The following is a 16,097-nucleotide window of genomic DNA, read 5'->3' on the forward strand; positions in this document are numbered from 1 at the left end:
TTAAAAGCCAAACGCAAAATATCATTCAAGAATAGATGTATATAGAAACATCCATACAAGTTGTGCTATATAAAGTCCCATGTTTTTTCCCCTTTTCTCCTTGAAGGTGGACTTAACCCCAATCAAATGAAGTGGGAAACAGAGACAACAAAATAAACACAATTGTTAGCAAACCGGAAAAGTAATACATGTAATGTCACTTAAGTATCATTCTCGTTGGAAAATACCATGACTGACAAGGTTCTAGTTCACTTTTATTTTGGAAAATGGTGCAACACAAATGCCAAGGTCATGCTATCATTTGAAACTATTCTCTTATTTTATTGCACACAGCCAAAATTTGAACAAATACAAGAATGGAAGAGGCACGGCAGTGGTAGTGCCTTTTGATCATAACTAGAAGACCACGAGAGTTGCTAATTTCTTTGACAGCAGCCTCGTAGAGGATTTGCAGTGGTGAGGGAGTGAAGACATTGAAATGTAGCAATGTCAGACACCATCTTTAACATCACCAAAATGAGATGCCAAAAAAACCCTTCTAGCAGGTACAGACCAAAATTTGCCGAAGCTGAAAGGCCAATGAGACGAAGTGCTTCTGGGGCAATTATCGCTGACTTTATCATAATGTATTGTGTAATTTGAGCTGCTTATGTTCCTAGAATAGCAGCATGAATCGTCTTTATATTTGTAGACTTGTTGGGTACTCCCAAGCCCGCTAACCACCAACCGGCCCTTTACAAGCATGTAGCCCTGTGCTTTTTGCATATTTTCCGTAAAGCTGGTGGAGGATCCATACTCGGAAGATCTTACCCTCTTATCATCAAATCCCAATGTAATATTTGAGATTGAGGCATAGCTATCATCTCCTTTGTCTACATTGTTGGTATACAAGAGAAGCAGAAACTTTTTAAAAGAATCAAGAGACTGGACAGACGAAGATGGCATCATGACATCAACAGTATCATTGAAATAGATAAGCTGATCCACAATTTGCAAGTTTCCCTCATTTCCCATCACCATATAGTTACCATAACTTAAACTTTGAGCTGACTTAGTAGTGATATTCCCATAGGATGACTTTACCCATCCTGTCAATGTGATTGACCTACTAGCATTTGTGAGGAAAGATCCATCAATGCCTGTAAAATTGGTCACAAGAGAAAAGGAAAGGGGTAGACTACTGTATTCCAATAACTTCCCTTCTGTCTTTATACTCTTTTCGTCCAACCAAAGATGCAAATTTGCGTCAATATACCACACGTTCAGAGCATCCGTGACACTGAATGAAATCTTATGGGTACGCCCATCTAAAATCTTTCCTAACAATGGCGTAATTTCAATGTCATACGAAGGAAGATCAAACGAGCCAATTCCACTTATTGGTCTCCACAAGAGGGGATTGACACCCCCGGTATAGATCACGGTGAAAGGCCAAACTGCACCAACTATCATATCATCAACACTAACTACTACTTCCCTAAAAGCTCCATTCCCTGGCGTTCCAGTAAGGTTATTCGTAGTAATGTAGTTATTCGGTGGATTACTATACCAGAACTCATCATTTTCATGAAATGAAACATAAACTTCCAGTATAGCCCTATAAGCATTTTGGGGAATTTTAAATTCCTTTGATAGAACATCTTTAGAATTCTCAACCTCAAACCACAAACCATCATTTAAAGGCAAATTTCTTGAAATGGGTAAGATCAAATCAGCCCCAGAATAAAATGGTTTATAAGAGTAATCCAAATTCAGCTCATTATCAATATGTTTTTCTTCAGCAGGATAAAAGTGAATAAAAAGTTTCACATTGTAAACACCAGTATAAGTACTATCAACTAAGTTCCCAATATAAACAACAAGAGTTTGATTTGTCATAAGCAAAGAATAATACCTTGTAATATCCTTCTTAACAGTCCAAATAATCCCATTAGCCCTTGGCTCAGCAGTACAACTCCTGAAAATCTCAACCCCACTAAGCCAAACACCAAAAATTCTATCAAATTGCCTTCCTTTACATGTTGCTTTCCATTCAAGCACAATCTTGGAAAATTTCTGAGATGGGCAATTTGAAGGGGGTGTGTAGTTAGCAAGAACAGGGGGTTTTCCATATGTGTAACCAAAGTCATGTTGAAGGACTAGATATGAGCAAGGTTTGGTTTTGGGCAGATTTATGGGTTTGGTGACTTCAAAATAGGTTGTTGGGGTGGCATTCTTGGAAGAAGAAGAGTCTAGCTGGGTAATGAGTTGTGATCTAAAGAGAGATGTACTACTGTGAAGAGTTGCGGTGGAAAAGAGAGGTTGTTGGAGTAGAGAGAAAAAAACCAAGAAGAGGAAAGAGAAAGCCATGAATGGTAGCGCTGTTAGCTCTGTTGTTGGTTAATTATTCAATTGGATATATATACCTCTCGGTATATACTCTCATGTACTAATTATGTAAAGTATGTTTAAACTATTTCTGCAATTTTACTTAATATAGTGGTCATTGCCTTATTTTATAGATAATTAATATTATTTCTTAGGGATGTTTGTTGTTATTTTATAGGTAATATGAAAGTGTAAGAAAGTTATGCACTAAGCATGTAAAATTTAAACTCATATTTTATCCAAAAAAAATAAAAAAATAAACCTTAAAAACTTATAATCAATGTGTCAGCAAAAAACCTTAAAGTCGAATTGAATTCAATTCTATTATATGAGAATAAAACTTGGCACTATTGTGGCCTAGTGGTTAATGAACTAGTAAAAACTATGAGGTTTCGGGTTTAGATTTTAATGGAGGTAAAAGAATAATAGTATTTGAATACTTTTCATCTAGCTAAATCTTAGTAAATAGAGTTACTTATGTCGTGCTATAATTCTATATATTTTGATGTTATTTACCTTATTTGCTTGTTGTTTGGATGCTAATTTATGCGACAATTAAGCTTAATAAAGTTTAGTTTATGTGTAGGAATGCTTGGGCATGAAATGGAGAAAAGTTGCACGAAATGGTACCTCAAAGCTACAAAATGGAGCAATAAAAGAAGACGTGCAAGGCAATGAAAGTCACAGTCGTAGACGGTGCAAGGCTTTGCCCAGGACATTGTCATTGGCGCCTCTGATAGCGCCTCGCGGGGTAATGTTGGCGCCTCTGATGGAGACATGTGCCGACGATGCTTATCCGAGCCACTTTTATTTTCTCATTATGTTTGGACGTATAGACCTCGGCCCCACCATATAAATACCTCTTAAAGTTAGTTTTTGAAGAAAAAAAATACTATTGGAGAAGCAAAAGACTACGGAATACTCTTAAGCACGAATTGCAAGAGTTTTTCTCTCTGTTCTTCTTGACTTTGTAGTTTAATGCTTTTGAATATTACTATGATTGTTTATACAATTATGAAACTCTCTAATCTAGGGTTTGATGGAACCTATTGGAGGATGATTTTCTACTACTTTTAATATAAATTTGCTTTTGATTTTTCTCTACTTGTTCAACTACGTTTTCATTGTGGTTGATTGAAGAGCTCTCAACTAACTGTGCTTATTTAGTGTGTATTGCTTCGAAAAGGATATGCATTTAGGTATATATTAAACAACATCACTCATAACGTATATGAGGAATCAATGCGAAAGGGTTAAAGGTGGGATTAGGAATAACGAAATCTTGGTGCGATCATAGTGATCGTTAAACTAGTGTCAGCTAGCGTAGTTCGGAAGAATACGTCTAGTATATTGTGGTAGTTGCTTGGAAGAGAATTACGACACGCCAAGTACTCACGATCAGTAGAAAATACTTAGGCGAATCAATAGGAAACATAGAGGGGGGATTTCAACAATAGGGAAAATCATAACCCTAGACTCTTCCAATCTTGTCTGCAACATTTGCTCTGTTAGTTATAAATTACTGCATTTTAATTACTCTTCTCTTAGTTAGTAAACACTCAAATCAATATAATATTTCTGAAGGTTGATTACTTGAATTCTTGAAAACTAGTATTTGTGATTAATATGTTAATTTTCGGTGGGATTCGACTCCGGACTTGTAAACCTGATTATATTTGCGACAATCGCTAGACCTCTTAGTAGGCATAGTTGGGCGTAATCGGTTATCCAATACCTATTGTGGTAATAAGTAGCACATATCCTATAAAAATAGTCGAGGTATTATTGTCAACTTGACCGGACACCAAAACAGCTTGCAAGAAAGCAAAATACAGTATGGAGTATGAATATTTTGAGTACCAAATGTAAATTGTATTAAAATTAAGGAAGAATTACGGCCCTTGTCACTTGGCCTAACAGCCCAATCGAAAATGGCCCACGTTTAAAGTCCTTACCTAGTTTGGCCCAGGTTGTACATAATCTAAAAGAAAATTTTCAGCCTTTAGCCCACTATTTAAGACATACTTTTAGGGTTTCTTTATTTCCTTTTTTCTTCATTCCGAGCACACTCTGTACTCTCTTTGCTTTCTCCTTTCTTTCTCTTCTCTCACTCACATAGATCTGAATATTTATAGATATCAAACTTGATTTAAAGTATTTTCTCTACTAAGTTGTTTAATCTTCCTAAATATTTATAAATCTCAAATATTTGAATCTCGATTGATAGGTGTCCAAATTTAAAATTAAAATTTTGTTGCATCCATATTAAAAACTCCATTGAAGGAGCTTTGAAGCTCTAAGTTCAATTCAAATTTGAAAATCTAACTCTAAAGTGATTGGGTTAAGTTAAAAATTATTGTAAAAGCTTGTAATAATATGAATCTTGAGTGTTGGGTTAATTGTGTTCGATTAACATTGACTTTGGGAACCATACTAGTTGAAGAAGGAAGTTGAAGATGAAATTCAGTTTTGTATACACTGTTATACATCATTATACAATATTATAATAAGGGTATAATGTTGTATAATATTGTATATTGAGGTGTGAAAATACTGTTATACAACATTGATCTTTCTTATGAAGTAAGTTTCTCTTTCACTGTAGTAATTTTAGTAGTTTGTTGCATGTTTTTTTATTTTTTGTTTTGCCGGAGTTCCCTTTTGCTTTTGTTTTGGTTAATTTTTGTTTAGATTTCTCGTTTTACTTTTACTTCGTATTCTCTATATTTTCTATTAACACTGGCTTTGCTTTTCTATGCCAGCGAAATACTGGTATACATTATTAAACATTTCATATACAAGTTTATACAAAGTTATACATCATTATACACGTACTATACAGATGCAGTTAAAACTGAAAATAACTTTTTTGTATTTTTCTTACTTTTTTCGAACAATTTATGTATAAAGTTAATTTTTTCCTTGATTTCTCTGCTAAATCATGAACTTTCAAAATTTTCTTTCCTTGTTGATTTTTCTGCCAAATCAGAAATTTTGGAGCAAATTCATCTATATAGAACTTGGAGAATAAGAGAGTTTAGGTACGTTTTTTGTATTTTTATGGATGGAATAGGAATGTATAAACTTGGGTACGAAAGATAATGAAAACCCATAAAAAATTTGCGTTAGAATATTTCTGATCTGAACCAACTAATATTAGGCTACATATTTGTAAACTTAAATTTGGGTCATCCGGTTGCAAGATTAACTTGTGGAGTGTATTATTATGTAATTCTCCCTAAAATTAACTAAAACGGAACCAGATGCAGAAATAAATTTTTCAACACCGAATTTAGATTTTCTAAAAATTTAGAAGAGATTAATTTCAAAGAATTTCACCTCCTTTCAATTTACGTGACACACTTCTTTATTAATTTATTTAAATATATTAATCTATTTCTATATTTAAAAATAATTTAAATTTATTTTTTAGTTTTAATCAGAAGTTTTTATAGCTGCACAAATGTTTATGATTACATATTTCAAATATTTTAGAACTGTTTACCCCTAAAATGGATAATAATTGAATTTATATGCGATTTTAAGGATATGTGGATTAATTCGATACAAGTGATTAATGATGTTAGATAAGTAAATAAAGGATATAGTAAGTAGCCAAACCAATGATGATAGTGAGTCTCGATTAAAGGCTTAACAAGAAACCTGCCTTTGGTTCCGAACTAGCACTTATGAAGAACTTATAAATGAAAATAAGAGCTTTGAATAACTTTTAAAAACTGAGAGAATAGAAGTATATTGCCTTGGTATGTGTGCTACAATGTGTCTAATGAATAATGAGCTTCCCCTTTATATAGTAGGTGAGTTTTATCCTAGATACAATTCTAAGAAAGGTAAAAATCTTCCTTTTCGCTAGTCACTGATTTTTCACCGATACGGTCCGAGATTCACGCCGTGATATCCGGTTGGGAACGGATATCATGGCTCTTTGTAATCATGTGCGGTCATTTGGTAATGCTCTCCGAGGTCTTGGGACTCGAACCGGACCCAGGGGGACGTGGTCTCGATGGCTCTGAGGGCAGGTATTTTACTCGGGCCCTGATATAAAAGGTTCCTAGTTCTGATTCCGATTCCTTGCAGTCACGTCCTTGCTCTGTTTGCCTTACCGGAAAATCGGGGTGCTCTTTAGACTCGGTTTTACCCGTATACAGATAGTCCCCTCGTTTTTCAGAGAGTAGGTTTGCCGAAATGATGGGAAACGATAGATGCTCTCTGGTTCTTTCCTACGTACGTTACGACGAAGGAGCCGAAACATCCCATCAGTCGCGTCATTCTGACTTCGGACACGTGTCGATCATCGTCTGGTTGCCCCCGAATGCGAAGCGTCGCCTGTTTCCCTATAAATGCTTCCATCCTTTGTTCTTTTTTTACTTTTCGACCAAGCTTTTACCTTCGAGTTTTCCAGCTATCATCAAACTTCTTCCAAACCTTCAGATCTTCATCCTTGTTCTTCAACTTTCACAGTGATTTCCTGGTTTTTACCCAAATTTCCTTCAAATATTCATACTCCGTTCTTCATCCTTCAAACTCATTCTTTCAAATCTCCGTCTTCTTTCTTTAAATTTTCAAACTTCTCGAGATAACAATGGCTAAAACATCCAAATTCATTCCTCAATAAGTTGCCTCTTCATCTTCCCAACTGGTCGCCGATATTGAGGTGGCTGCTCCTGAAGTAGTAGCCCTCGAAACGGCTTCTCCCGAGGTGGCTGCCAGTGAACCGGCCCCTAAGCCTCCCTTGAAAATGTTTATTTCTGGGGGTTGCTCAATTGCAGATGACTTTAAGGTCGAGAAACCCTCACGCAAACAGGACCGGGGTGAAGGAGCATCAAGGTACATATGCTCTATGACCGAAGACAACCTTCCCGTGGTCCGAAAGGACTGCAATCCTTCAAACTCGTTCTTTCAAACCTTCGTATTCTTTCTTTAAATTTTCAAAATTCTCCAGATAATAATGGCTAAAACATCCAAATCCGTTCCTCAACAAGTAGCCTCTTCATCTTCCCAATCGGCCGCCGGTACTGAGGTGGCTACTCCTGAAGTAGTAGCTCTCAAAATGGTTTCTCCCGAGGTGGAACCAACGAACCGGCCCCCGAGCCTCCCTTGAAAATTTTTATTCTCGGGGGTTGCTCAATTGCAGATGATTTTAAGATCGAGAAACCCTCACGCAAACAGGACCGGGATGAAGGAGTATCAAGCTACATATGCTCCGTGACCGAAGATGTCCTTTCCGTGGTCCGAAAGGACTGCAACTGGGAAGGCAAGGATGTAGCAATCCTCGGGCCCAAGGATGCATTACTACCCACGTGGAGTGGTACTTAAGTGTTTACACTTACCCCTTCACATTGGGCCTGGTGGATCCGATTGTTCTAGATTTTTGCAAAAGGTACAAGGTATGCCTCGGGGAAATCCATCCTTCTTCATGAAGGATCGTGATACTCCTTCGCTACTTTGTAAACAAGATCGCGTCTCGTCGATTCATGATCGATCATCTACTTCGTTTATAAAGTCCCCGAATTTTTTGAGGGGGACTGATCAAGCTTACTCGCAGAGCCAGCAAGGCTGCCTTTTAGAGCATTGACGAAGATCGAGACCGGGACTGGCAGGGACGCTTCGTTCGAGTGAAGACTGAAGACTTGATTCCCCCCGAGTTCATGCCTTTCCTTGAGAAGTGGAACCCATCCCGTAAGTGCAGTTTCTCCTTTTTTATTTTATCTTTTTATTTATTTCTCCCTTCTCATTCATACTTGTGGTTGTGCAGCCATCGCCCGGGTTCCAAATGCAGCCCCGACTAAAAGAATGGATCAAGGGCATCTGTACACATATGACGTACTCCGAACGCGCATGGCACGGTCTTTCCAAGGGCCGATGGGAGGACCATTATCATGGTAAGGCCTTTCTCTGAATAGTTAATACCATATTTCTAACTTTCATCATACTGACTTTCCTTCCCCTTTGTTGTTGCACGTTTACCTAAGATCACCAAACTTAGGCCTTTGGAAGGGTATGAGGACATGTCCTTGTCCGTTGATCCCTCCGTTGCAGGGCAGCCTGGGGCTACCGCGGAGGAAAAGAATAATAGGAAGAGAAAACTGTCACGCCCCAACCTCGGGGAGCGCGACCAGTGCTCAACCGAGTGGACCCGGTCGAGCAAGCATGTTAGACACTTTCTACCCAACTCGCTTATGATTATGAGAAGGCATGTATTCACTGATTAAACAGTAGAGAGATCATAAATATATATACACATTACTAAGTCATTTCATTTTGTTACATCATTGTTAAGTTTCAAAAAACATACATCCTTATGACTGAGTGGAACAAAAGCCCAAAATACAACATGATCTGTTAACCTTTCTAACAACCATATACAACCCACATAGTATCTACGGAGCCTCTAAAGATACAAAAGAGAGTAAATATGGTGCCGGCAACAAGGCCCCGGCTATACCTCAAAAAAGTGACCGCAATATAAACAAAAGGTACAATACATGACCCCGGAATGAAATGGGGCTCACCGAGTCCTCTGAGAAGAGGATGAAGCACTATCTGTGTTCAACACTGTCTACTATGGAACCACCTGCATCCATTTAAAAATGCAGCGTCCCCGGCAAAAGGGACGTTAGTACTGTCGAATAGTACTAGTATGTAAAACTAAAACACTATCTCAATAGAATGAACAATAATAGAGGGGGAAACAATCAAGAATGCAATATGAGCTTTAAATAATACTAAAACATCAAGTTAATGATCACATAGAATTTTAAGTCAATTCCCGCATTATTAGGGTTTTTAGTGCCAATATGCCACAATCCACAATACTACCGTGTTCTTACACGGATTCCGATCTCAGCCCGATCGGCTAGGCCATCTCATCTGAGACATCAACCATATTCACAATTTCATCCACAATACCACAGTGTCCTTACACAGAGTCCGATCTCGGCCCGATCGGCTAGGCCATCTCATCTGAGACATCAACCATATTCACAATTTCATCCATAATACCATCTCATTTGAGACATCACCCCTTTTCAATCAGTCATCTCAATTCATATTTATTTCCCATATTTTCAATACAATGGCACGAGTGGCCCCAATTATTATAAAGTTATTCTTGGCATTTGGCCGTATTTCATGATTCAAGTTCTTTTTTACATTCCAACATTATGATTATCACCAATAACAACACGGTTTTTCATTCAAGACTTTTGATTTCACATGTGAGCAATTTAGAATCTAAGGCACGTAGAGGCTTTTCACACAATTTGGCATAACAGTCTTTAATCGAATTTGACTTCAAGACTAGGCATTTTTAGCATATATTCTAAGTTTTGAACATTTTCTCAGACGACGAGATAACATGATGAAAGCATGGGAATACATATCACACGTATATTTTCAAAACAAGCACATTCGGGATAGCAATTTCTAGGACGTTCAATTTGGGACTTGCATCGATTTCATGAATACCATGGGGTTCAATTCTAAGAAGGAGGGATTTAGCCAACATACCTCAATTGAGCTTCTTAAAACTCTAATATGTTCCGTAATATTAGCAACTTCAATCTATTTTAGCAATATAGCAAAAATTAAACCAAAAATTAGGAAAACGATCACGATTCTAGCTCACTTGAGCATTTTATCAAACACTATGTGTGTATTAAGGTTCCATGTCCCTTTTATGAAAGACTTCACCATCCCACACCCCATTCTTTTCTATATTTAACTCACAACTTCCCCAGATACCTTAAGAATACATGCATGCAAGATAAGCACTCACATCCCCATGAACTACCTTACTAATTGCCCATTCTAGTTATATTTCAAATTTAAGAGATTGGTGATAGAATCTTACCTCTTAGGATGAAGACCTAGGGTGCTTCCCTTGATAGACTTCAAAGGTTTAAGCAAGAATTGAAGAGAATTTTTTTGATGAGGATCACTTTCTCCCTCTAGGACTCTCTCTCTCACTCCAAAGATATCAAATAAGCTCAAAATGGTCTATGGGATGTGTTTTAATGGAATAGGGTCGGGTTTAAAAACCCCAAAAATGAAGCTCCGGAATAGGTTCTACGGTCTCATATGCGACCGCATAATGATTATGCGGTCCGCGAAATGACCGCGAAAGGTGGATTTGGGAACTGGGTTAGCATGCTTCACTTTGCGGCCGTTATGCAGCCCGCAGAACCTCCCTCCGCAAAAGTCTAAGGATGACTATACGACCAAAGTACAGCCCGCGAAACGGTTATGCAATCGCATAATTGGCCGCGAAATTGACATAAAAATGCCCTAGAAATCTGCCTCACTCTACGACCATTCTACAGTCCGCAGAGTGGTTCTGCGGCCACAGAACGGGCCGTAGAAATGCCTACTTCTACCCAACTTTTTCCTTCAACTTATTAACCTATACGCCTACTTCAGCATCACAGAATCCGGATTTTTAGGAAATATTTTACGGGGCCTTACAAAAACTTTCGGGCTCTCCGGGCTCTGAGGTGAAGAAATCGAAGAAGAGGGTGGCTCGCAAGCCCAAGAAGAGCTCTAGCTCCCGGTTGCCATACTCATATTCTCTTCTCCGGCTCAGGAACGAGCCAGAGGAAGATCTTATTTTCGTCACCCATGGTACAACCCTTCCCGGGGGAAAAGAGGCATCCGAGGGGAAGACTCATGAAGCTGACCTCCCTCAGACTTGAGAGGTCGATATGGAGACCCAGGATAGGACTCCCCAGGACGCTTGCTCCGCTCCGAAGGAAGTGCCCGGGATAATAGAGATTTCGAGGACACCTTCCTATACCGAGTCTATAATCGAGAAGGCCCAAGCGGGAAAGGATAAGTCCAATAATGGGGTCCATGGCACGGACGATCCGCTTTATTCCTTTTTGACGGTGTGGACTCGTCTCTGCTTTGGAAGATTTCTCCGGGCTAAGCGACCTGGAAGTTCTGAGGAAGGACACATCCTCGGAAGCTGGCGGGCCGAGTTCGAGCCCAAAATTGATCAACCAGTTCCCTGCTCCGAGTGTGGACCTAGGGCGCAAGAGATAGGTCATTCTGACCGTCCTGGAGGATGATTAGGTCATATTTGCTCCTGTAAGGATAGCTAGTCACCTCCGATGCCTGGTGACCGAGGAGGACGAGGCAAAAATGAATGAGGGAACGTGTCGTGCCTTTTCAATGAGGAGCAACAGGCATTGAATCGGGTAAGGCACCATTACGTTCCTTTGAACTTTATTTAGGTTTTGATATTTCTCATATTTTACATCTTTTTGCAGGCCTCAGTACTTCATCACGAGAGCTTCCTTCGGTATCGGTTCGAGGTCAATCAGCTCGAGTTTAAGGTCAATGAGCTTGCCTATAAAAGGGATATGTACAAGCTTCTCAGCGAGCAACAAGTAGGGGTCATTAAGAACCTTTAGGCCGAGCTGGACGGGGCTCAGAAAGAAGCATCGATCCTAAGGCGGGAGCATGCCGACTTCATTGAAAAGGTAAAGGTCTTTGAAGTTAGAAACGAGGAATCAGTCGTAGTTGCTAATGACAATACCTCGCAGGTCCAACAAAAGATTGATTAGATCGACCAACTCCGAAAGGAGATGAACGAAATCCAAGTAATGGCCGACGGGTGGAAAAAAAAGATAGATCTGCTGGCCTCAGAGAAGGAAACCGCCCAGGCGAAGCTGTCTTCAGTAGAGGTTCAGCTTCGGGTGGTGAAGGAGAAAGCTGATAAACGGGCCTAGGTAAATAGGGATCTCTGAGAACAGCTGAGCTCGGCCGCCACAGAACGGGATGCCCTTGGTAAAGAGCTTGAAGCAACGAGGTCCAAGATGGATACAACCTCAGCCGATACCATCAAGATGGTGGCCCAGTACAAGGCCGATGTCGAAGCAGTCGAGGCCCTCTTGAAGACCAATGCCGAACATGCGAGGCAATTGTCCCGAAAGGGAGGTCCTTGAAGAGATCTATGCTCGAAGCTTTGACCTGTTGACCGAGATCGAGGAGGTAGAAAGGCTTGAGGTCAAGGAGAAGAAGCTATCCGAGCCCGAAGGTACGGAGGGTTTCGAGGGCTCTGAAGAATCTGAAGACCCGGATGGTTCTGGTGACAAATCGGGTTCCGCAAAGACTAGGCGTGAATGCCTTAGGATTTTTTAGTTTTTGTATTGTGTACATATTTTTTATTTATTTCAAGGCTATTTTTGTTGGGCCTTTGTAAAGATATTCCGGAATATATAAAATTTCCCCTTTTGGCAACTTCAAATCTCTATTATTTTAGCATCTTTTCATAATTACAAATATTTCTAATGCCTTAGCATAGAATCAAACATAGTAATACGTCATTTATTTTTTGTAGGTCCGAACAGAACCTGACCTCGATGCAATTTTTACTCGAAACCTTCGAAAACTCGGAGTGTCCGAAAGTTTTCCCAAGATGATTAATTGTTCTTAGACGATGTCTTTGCCGAGGGTAAACTTTTGGCAGGTTTTGAACTTTTATTGATGGCCTTTATTTTAATTACGGGCTTCGGACGTCTCCGAGCTATTTTTTAGGGTGGTCGTAGCCTTTTAGGTTTAGGCACTACCTAATAGGTTTTATGCCTCCGGGTTTTGATGACCCGAGCTGCCCAAACGTATTTCGGACGACAGTCCTCGAGAGGGGGTAGCCCTTTGGGCTCGGATAGGGGTGGCCCTTGGGCTTGATAGTCCCCGGGTAGGAATAGCCCTTAGGCTCGATGCTTTAAGAGGCAAAAATATATAATAGAAAGGTAGAAATTTTCTTTCATTTTTGTGTGTAATGTACAAGATTGAATGCATGTAAAAATTTGTATTATGTCTAAGGTGGCTTATGCGGGCACGGTTCACTTGACTGTTTGGCCCTTACAATAAATCCTAACCACCGAGCCTAGGCTATTAAGCACAAAATATCTTTCTTTCCTTGCTAAGAAGCTTGACCCTAGGTTGATGGCTCCCAATATTCGAGGTCGATCTTGAGAGGGCTCGGATACTGTTGATGAGACCATATTCTCCTATTTAAAACCGGTCTTCGATTATAAGTTAGCGCGATTTACTATTGCCTCGTTAAAAACCTTGCCGGAAAACTCATTTGGGACAAAACTGGTTCAAGGGAAAAAGAGGGTAACGCGTGCTTTCAGACCTAATAGTCACATTCTCCTTTGGTTGTTACCTGCAAGTGTTAGTCCAATTCTCAATATTATAAAAAGGTAAATGAGATTGTACCTTAGCAGTAGTACCGCTTTAAGTGTGTCACATTCCAGTTGTTCGGTAGTTGTGCACCGTTTTCTACTTTGAGTTTGTACGAGCCTTTACCGATAATCCCGATGACTCGATATGGTTCTTCCCAATTCGGCCCCAGCTTCCCTTCGTTCGGGTTCCGAGTGTACATTGTTACTTTTCTTAACACCACATCCCCAATATTAAAGAGTCGGAGGTTGGCTCTTTAGTTTTAGTATCTTTCTATCCGTTGTTTCTGGGCGGCTAACCGGACTAGGGCATCCTCGTGCCTTTCATCCAATAGTTCCAGGCTCGTGCTCATGGCCTCACCGTTTGATTCTTCGGTTGCATATTGGAACCCGAGGCTCGGTTCTCCTACTTTGTCTGGTATTAGTGCTTTGGCGATGAAAATGGAGTGGCCCCGGTACTAGATTTAGAGGTTATATGGTATTCCCACAAGACCTCAAGCAGAATTTCCTTCTATTTCCCTTTGGCATCAATCAACCTTTTCTTTAGGTTTTTAAGTATGGTCTTGTTTGTTGATTCTGACTATCCGTTTCCACTAGGGTGATCGGGTGTTGACAAGATCTTTTTGATCTTATGGCCTTCAAAAAATTTATTTACCTTGATGTCGATTAACTACTTCCCGTTATCACACACTAGCTCGGCCGGTATTTTGAACCGGTATATTATGTGATCCCAAATGAAGTCAACGACTTATTTTTCCCTGACCTTCTTAAATGCTTGATCTTTGACCCACTTGGAAAAATAATCGGTCATAAACAATATGAATTGAGCCTTACTGGGTGCCTACGGCAGGGGACCGACAATGTCCATTTCCCACTTCATGAACGACCAATGTGACAAGACCGAGTGTAGTAGCTCTCCGGGTTGATGGATCATCGGTGCATGCCTTTGACAGTCGTCACATTTTTTGTACAAAGTCCTTAAGCATATTTCTCCATGTCAATCCAGTAATAGCCGACTCTGATTATCTTACGAACAAAAGATTTTGCCCTCGAATGGTTTCCGCAGGTGCCTTCGTGAAATTCCCTCAAAACATATTCGGTGTCTCCTGGCCCCAAGCATATGGCGAGCAGGCCGTCGAACATAGCCACCTTCGTGCATAGAGCTCTCAATTCTTTAGGATCCGAGGGAAACTTCCCAATTTTCAAGTAGTCTATATACTTGTTTCTCCAATCCCAAGTTAAATTTGTTGAGTTTATTTCGGCATGGCCTTCTTTTACTACCGATTTCATGAATTGTACGATCGTTCCTGAGATGAATTCATCATCATCAACCGATGATCCCAATTTAGCCAGAGCATCGGCCTCGCTATTTTGATCTCGGGGTACGTGTTGTAGGGTCCATTCCTTGGATTGATGCAGCGTTACCTGCAATTTGTCTAAATACCTTCGCATTCATTCCTCTATTACTTCGAACGTCCCATTGACTCGATTTACCACAAGGAGGGAGTTGCACTTAGCTTCGACCACCTCGGCCCCCAGTCATTTAGCCAATTCGAGACCTGCAATCATGGCCTCATACTCGCCCTCATTGTTAGTCAATTTCACAGTTCTAATAGATTGCCTAACTATGTTACCCGTAGGTGGTTTCAACACGATGCCGAGTTCAGAACCCTTTGCGTTCAAGGCACCATACGTAAAGAGGGTCCAGATTCTCGAGGAAGTCCCCGAGGTTAACAACAATTCCTTTTCTACTTCGAGTATTAAGTCCGGCATAAAGTCAGCCACGAAGTCTGTCAAAATTTATGATTTGATGGCAGTCCGGGGTCGATATTCGATATCGTACCTGCTAATTTCTATGGCCCAATTGGCCAATCGGCCCAAGAGCTCGGATTTGTGCATTATGTTCCTTAGTGGGTAAGAAGTTACGACGCATATGGGGTGGCATTGAAAATACGGCTTTAACTTTCTGGAGGTGCTTAGCAAAGTGAGGTCTAACTTTTCTAAGTGAGGATACCTTGTTTCAGCCTCTTCTAGAGTTCTACAAACATAATAGATAGGAAATTATGTATCTTCCTCTTCCCGGACTAAGACTGCACTTACCGCTACCTCGGATACTACTAAGTACATGTACAGTTGTTCGTCCGCCTTCGGAGTATGGAGCAAATGTGGACTCGAAAGGTACCGTTTGAGTTCTTCGAAGGCTTGTTGGCATTCCGGGGTCCTAGAAAAGTTATTCTTCTTCTTCACTAATGAGAAGAACTGGTGGCTTTTATCGGAAGACCTCGATATGAACCGTCTCACGGCAGCTATGTGCCCGGTGAGCCTCTGAACGACCTTGACACTATCCACCAAGGTGATGTCTTATATAGCTTTGGTTTTGTCAGGATTGATCCCAATCCCTCGGTTGGACACCATGAATCCAAGGAACTTCCCGGATCCGACCTCGAATGTGCATTTCTCCGGGTTCAGCTTCATATTGTATTTCTTCAGTATGTTGAAGGTTTCCTGCAAATGTTTCAATTA

At 40.2% G+C, this 16,097-nt stretch overlaps 1 protein-coding gene across 1 annotated transcript; it reads right to left on the reverse strand.

The window, feature by feature from the left end:
- LOC107760917 (peptide-N4-(N-acetyl-beta-glucosaminyl)asparagine amidase A) lies at nucleotides 1-2,372 on the reverse strand. Its single transcript, XM_016579052.2, has one exon. The coding sequence runs from the start codon at nucleotides 2,347-2,349 to the stop codon at nucleotides 490-492; it is 1,860 nt and encodes a 619-aa protein (XP_016434538.1). The 5' UTR covers nucleotides 2,350-2,372; the 3' UTR covers nucleotides 1-489.
- Between the last annotated feature and the right edge of the window lie 13,725 nt (nucleotides 2,373-16,097).

This window comes from Nicotiana tabacum, chromosome 21, assembly GCF_000715075.1.
Source record: "Nicotiana tabacum cultivar K326 chromosome 21, ASM71507v2, whole genome shotgun sequence".
Taxonomy (NCBI): domain Eukaryota; kingdom Viridiplantae; phylum Streptophyta; class Magnoliopsida; order Solanales; family Solanaceae; genus Nicotiana; species Nicotiana tabacum.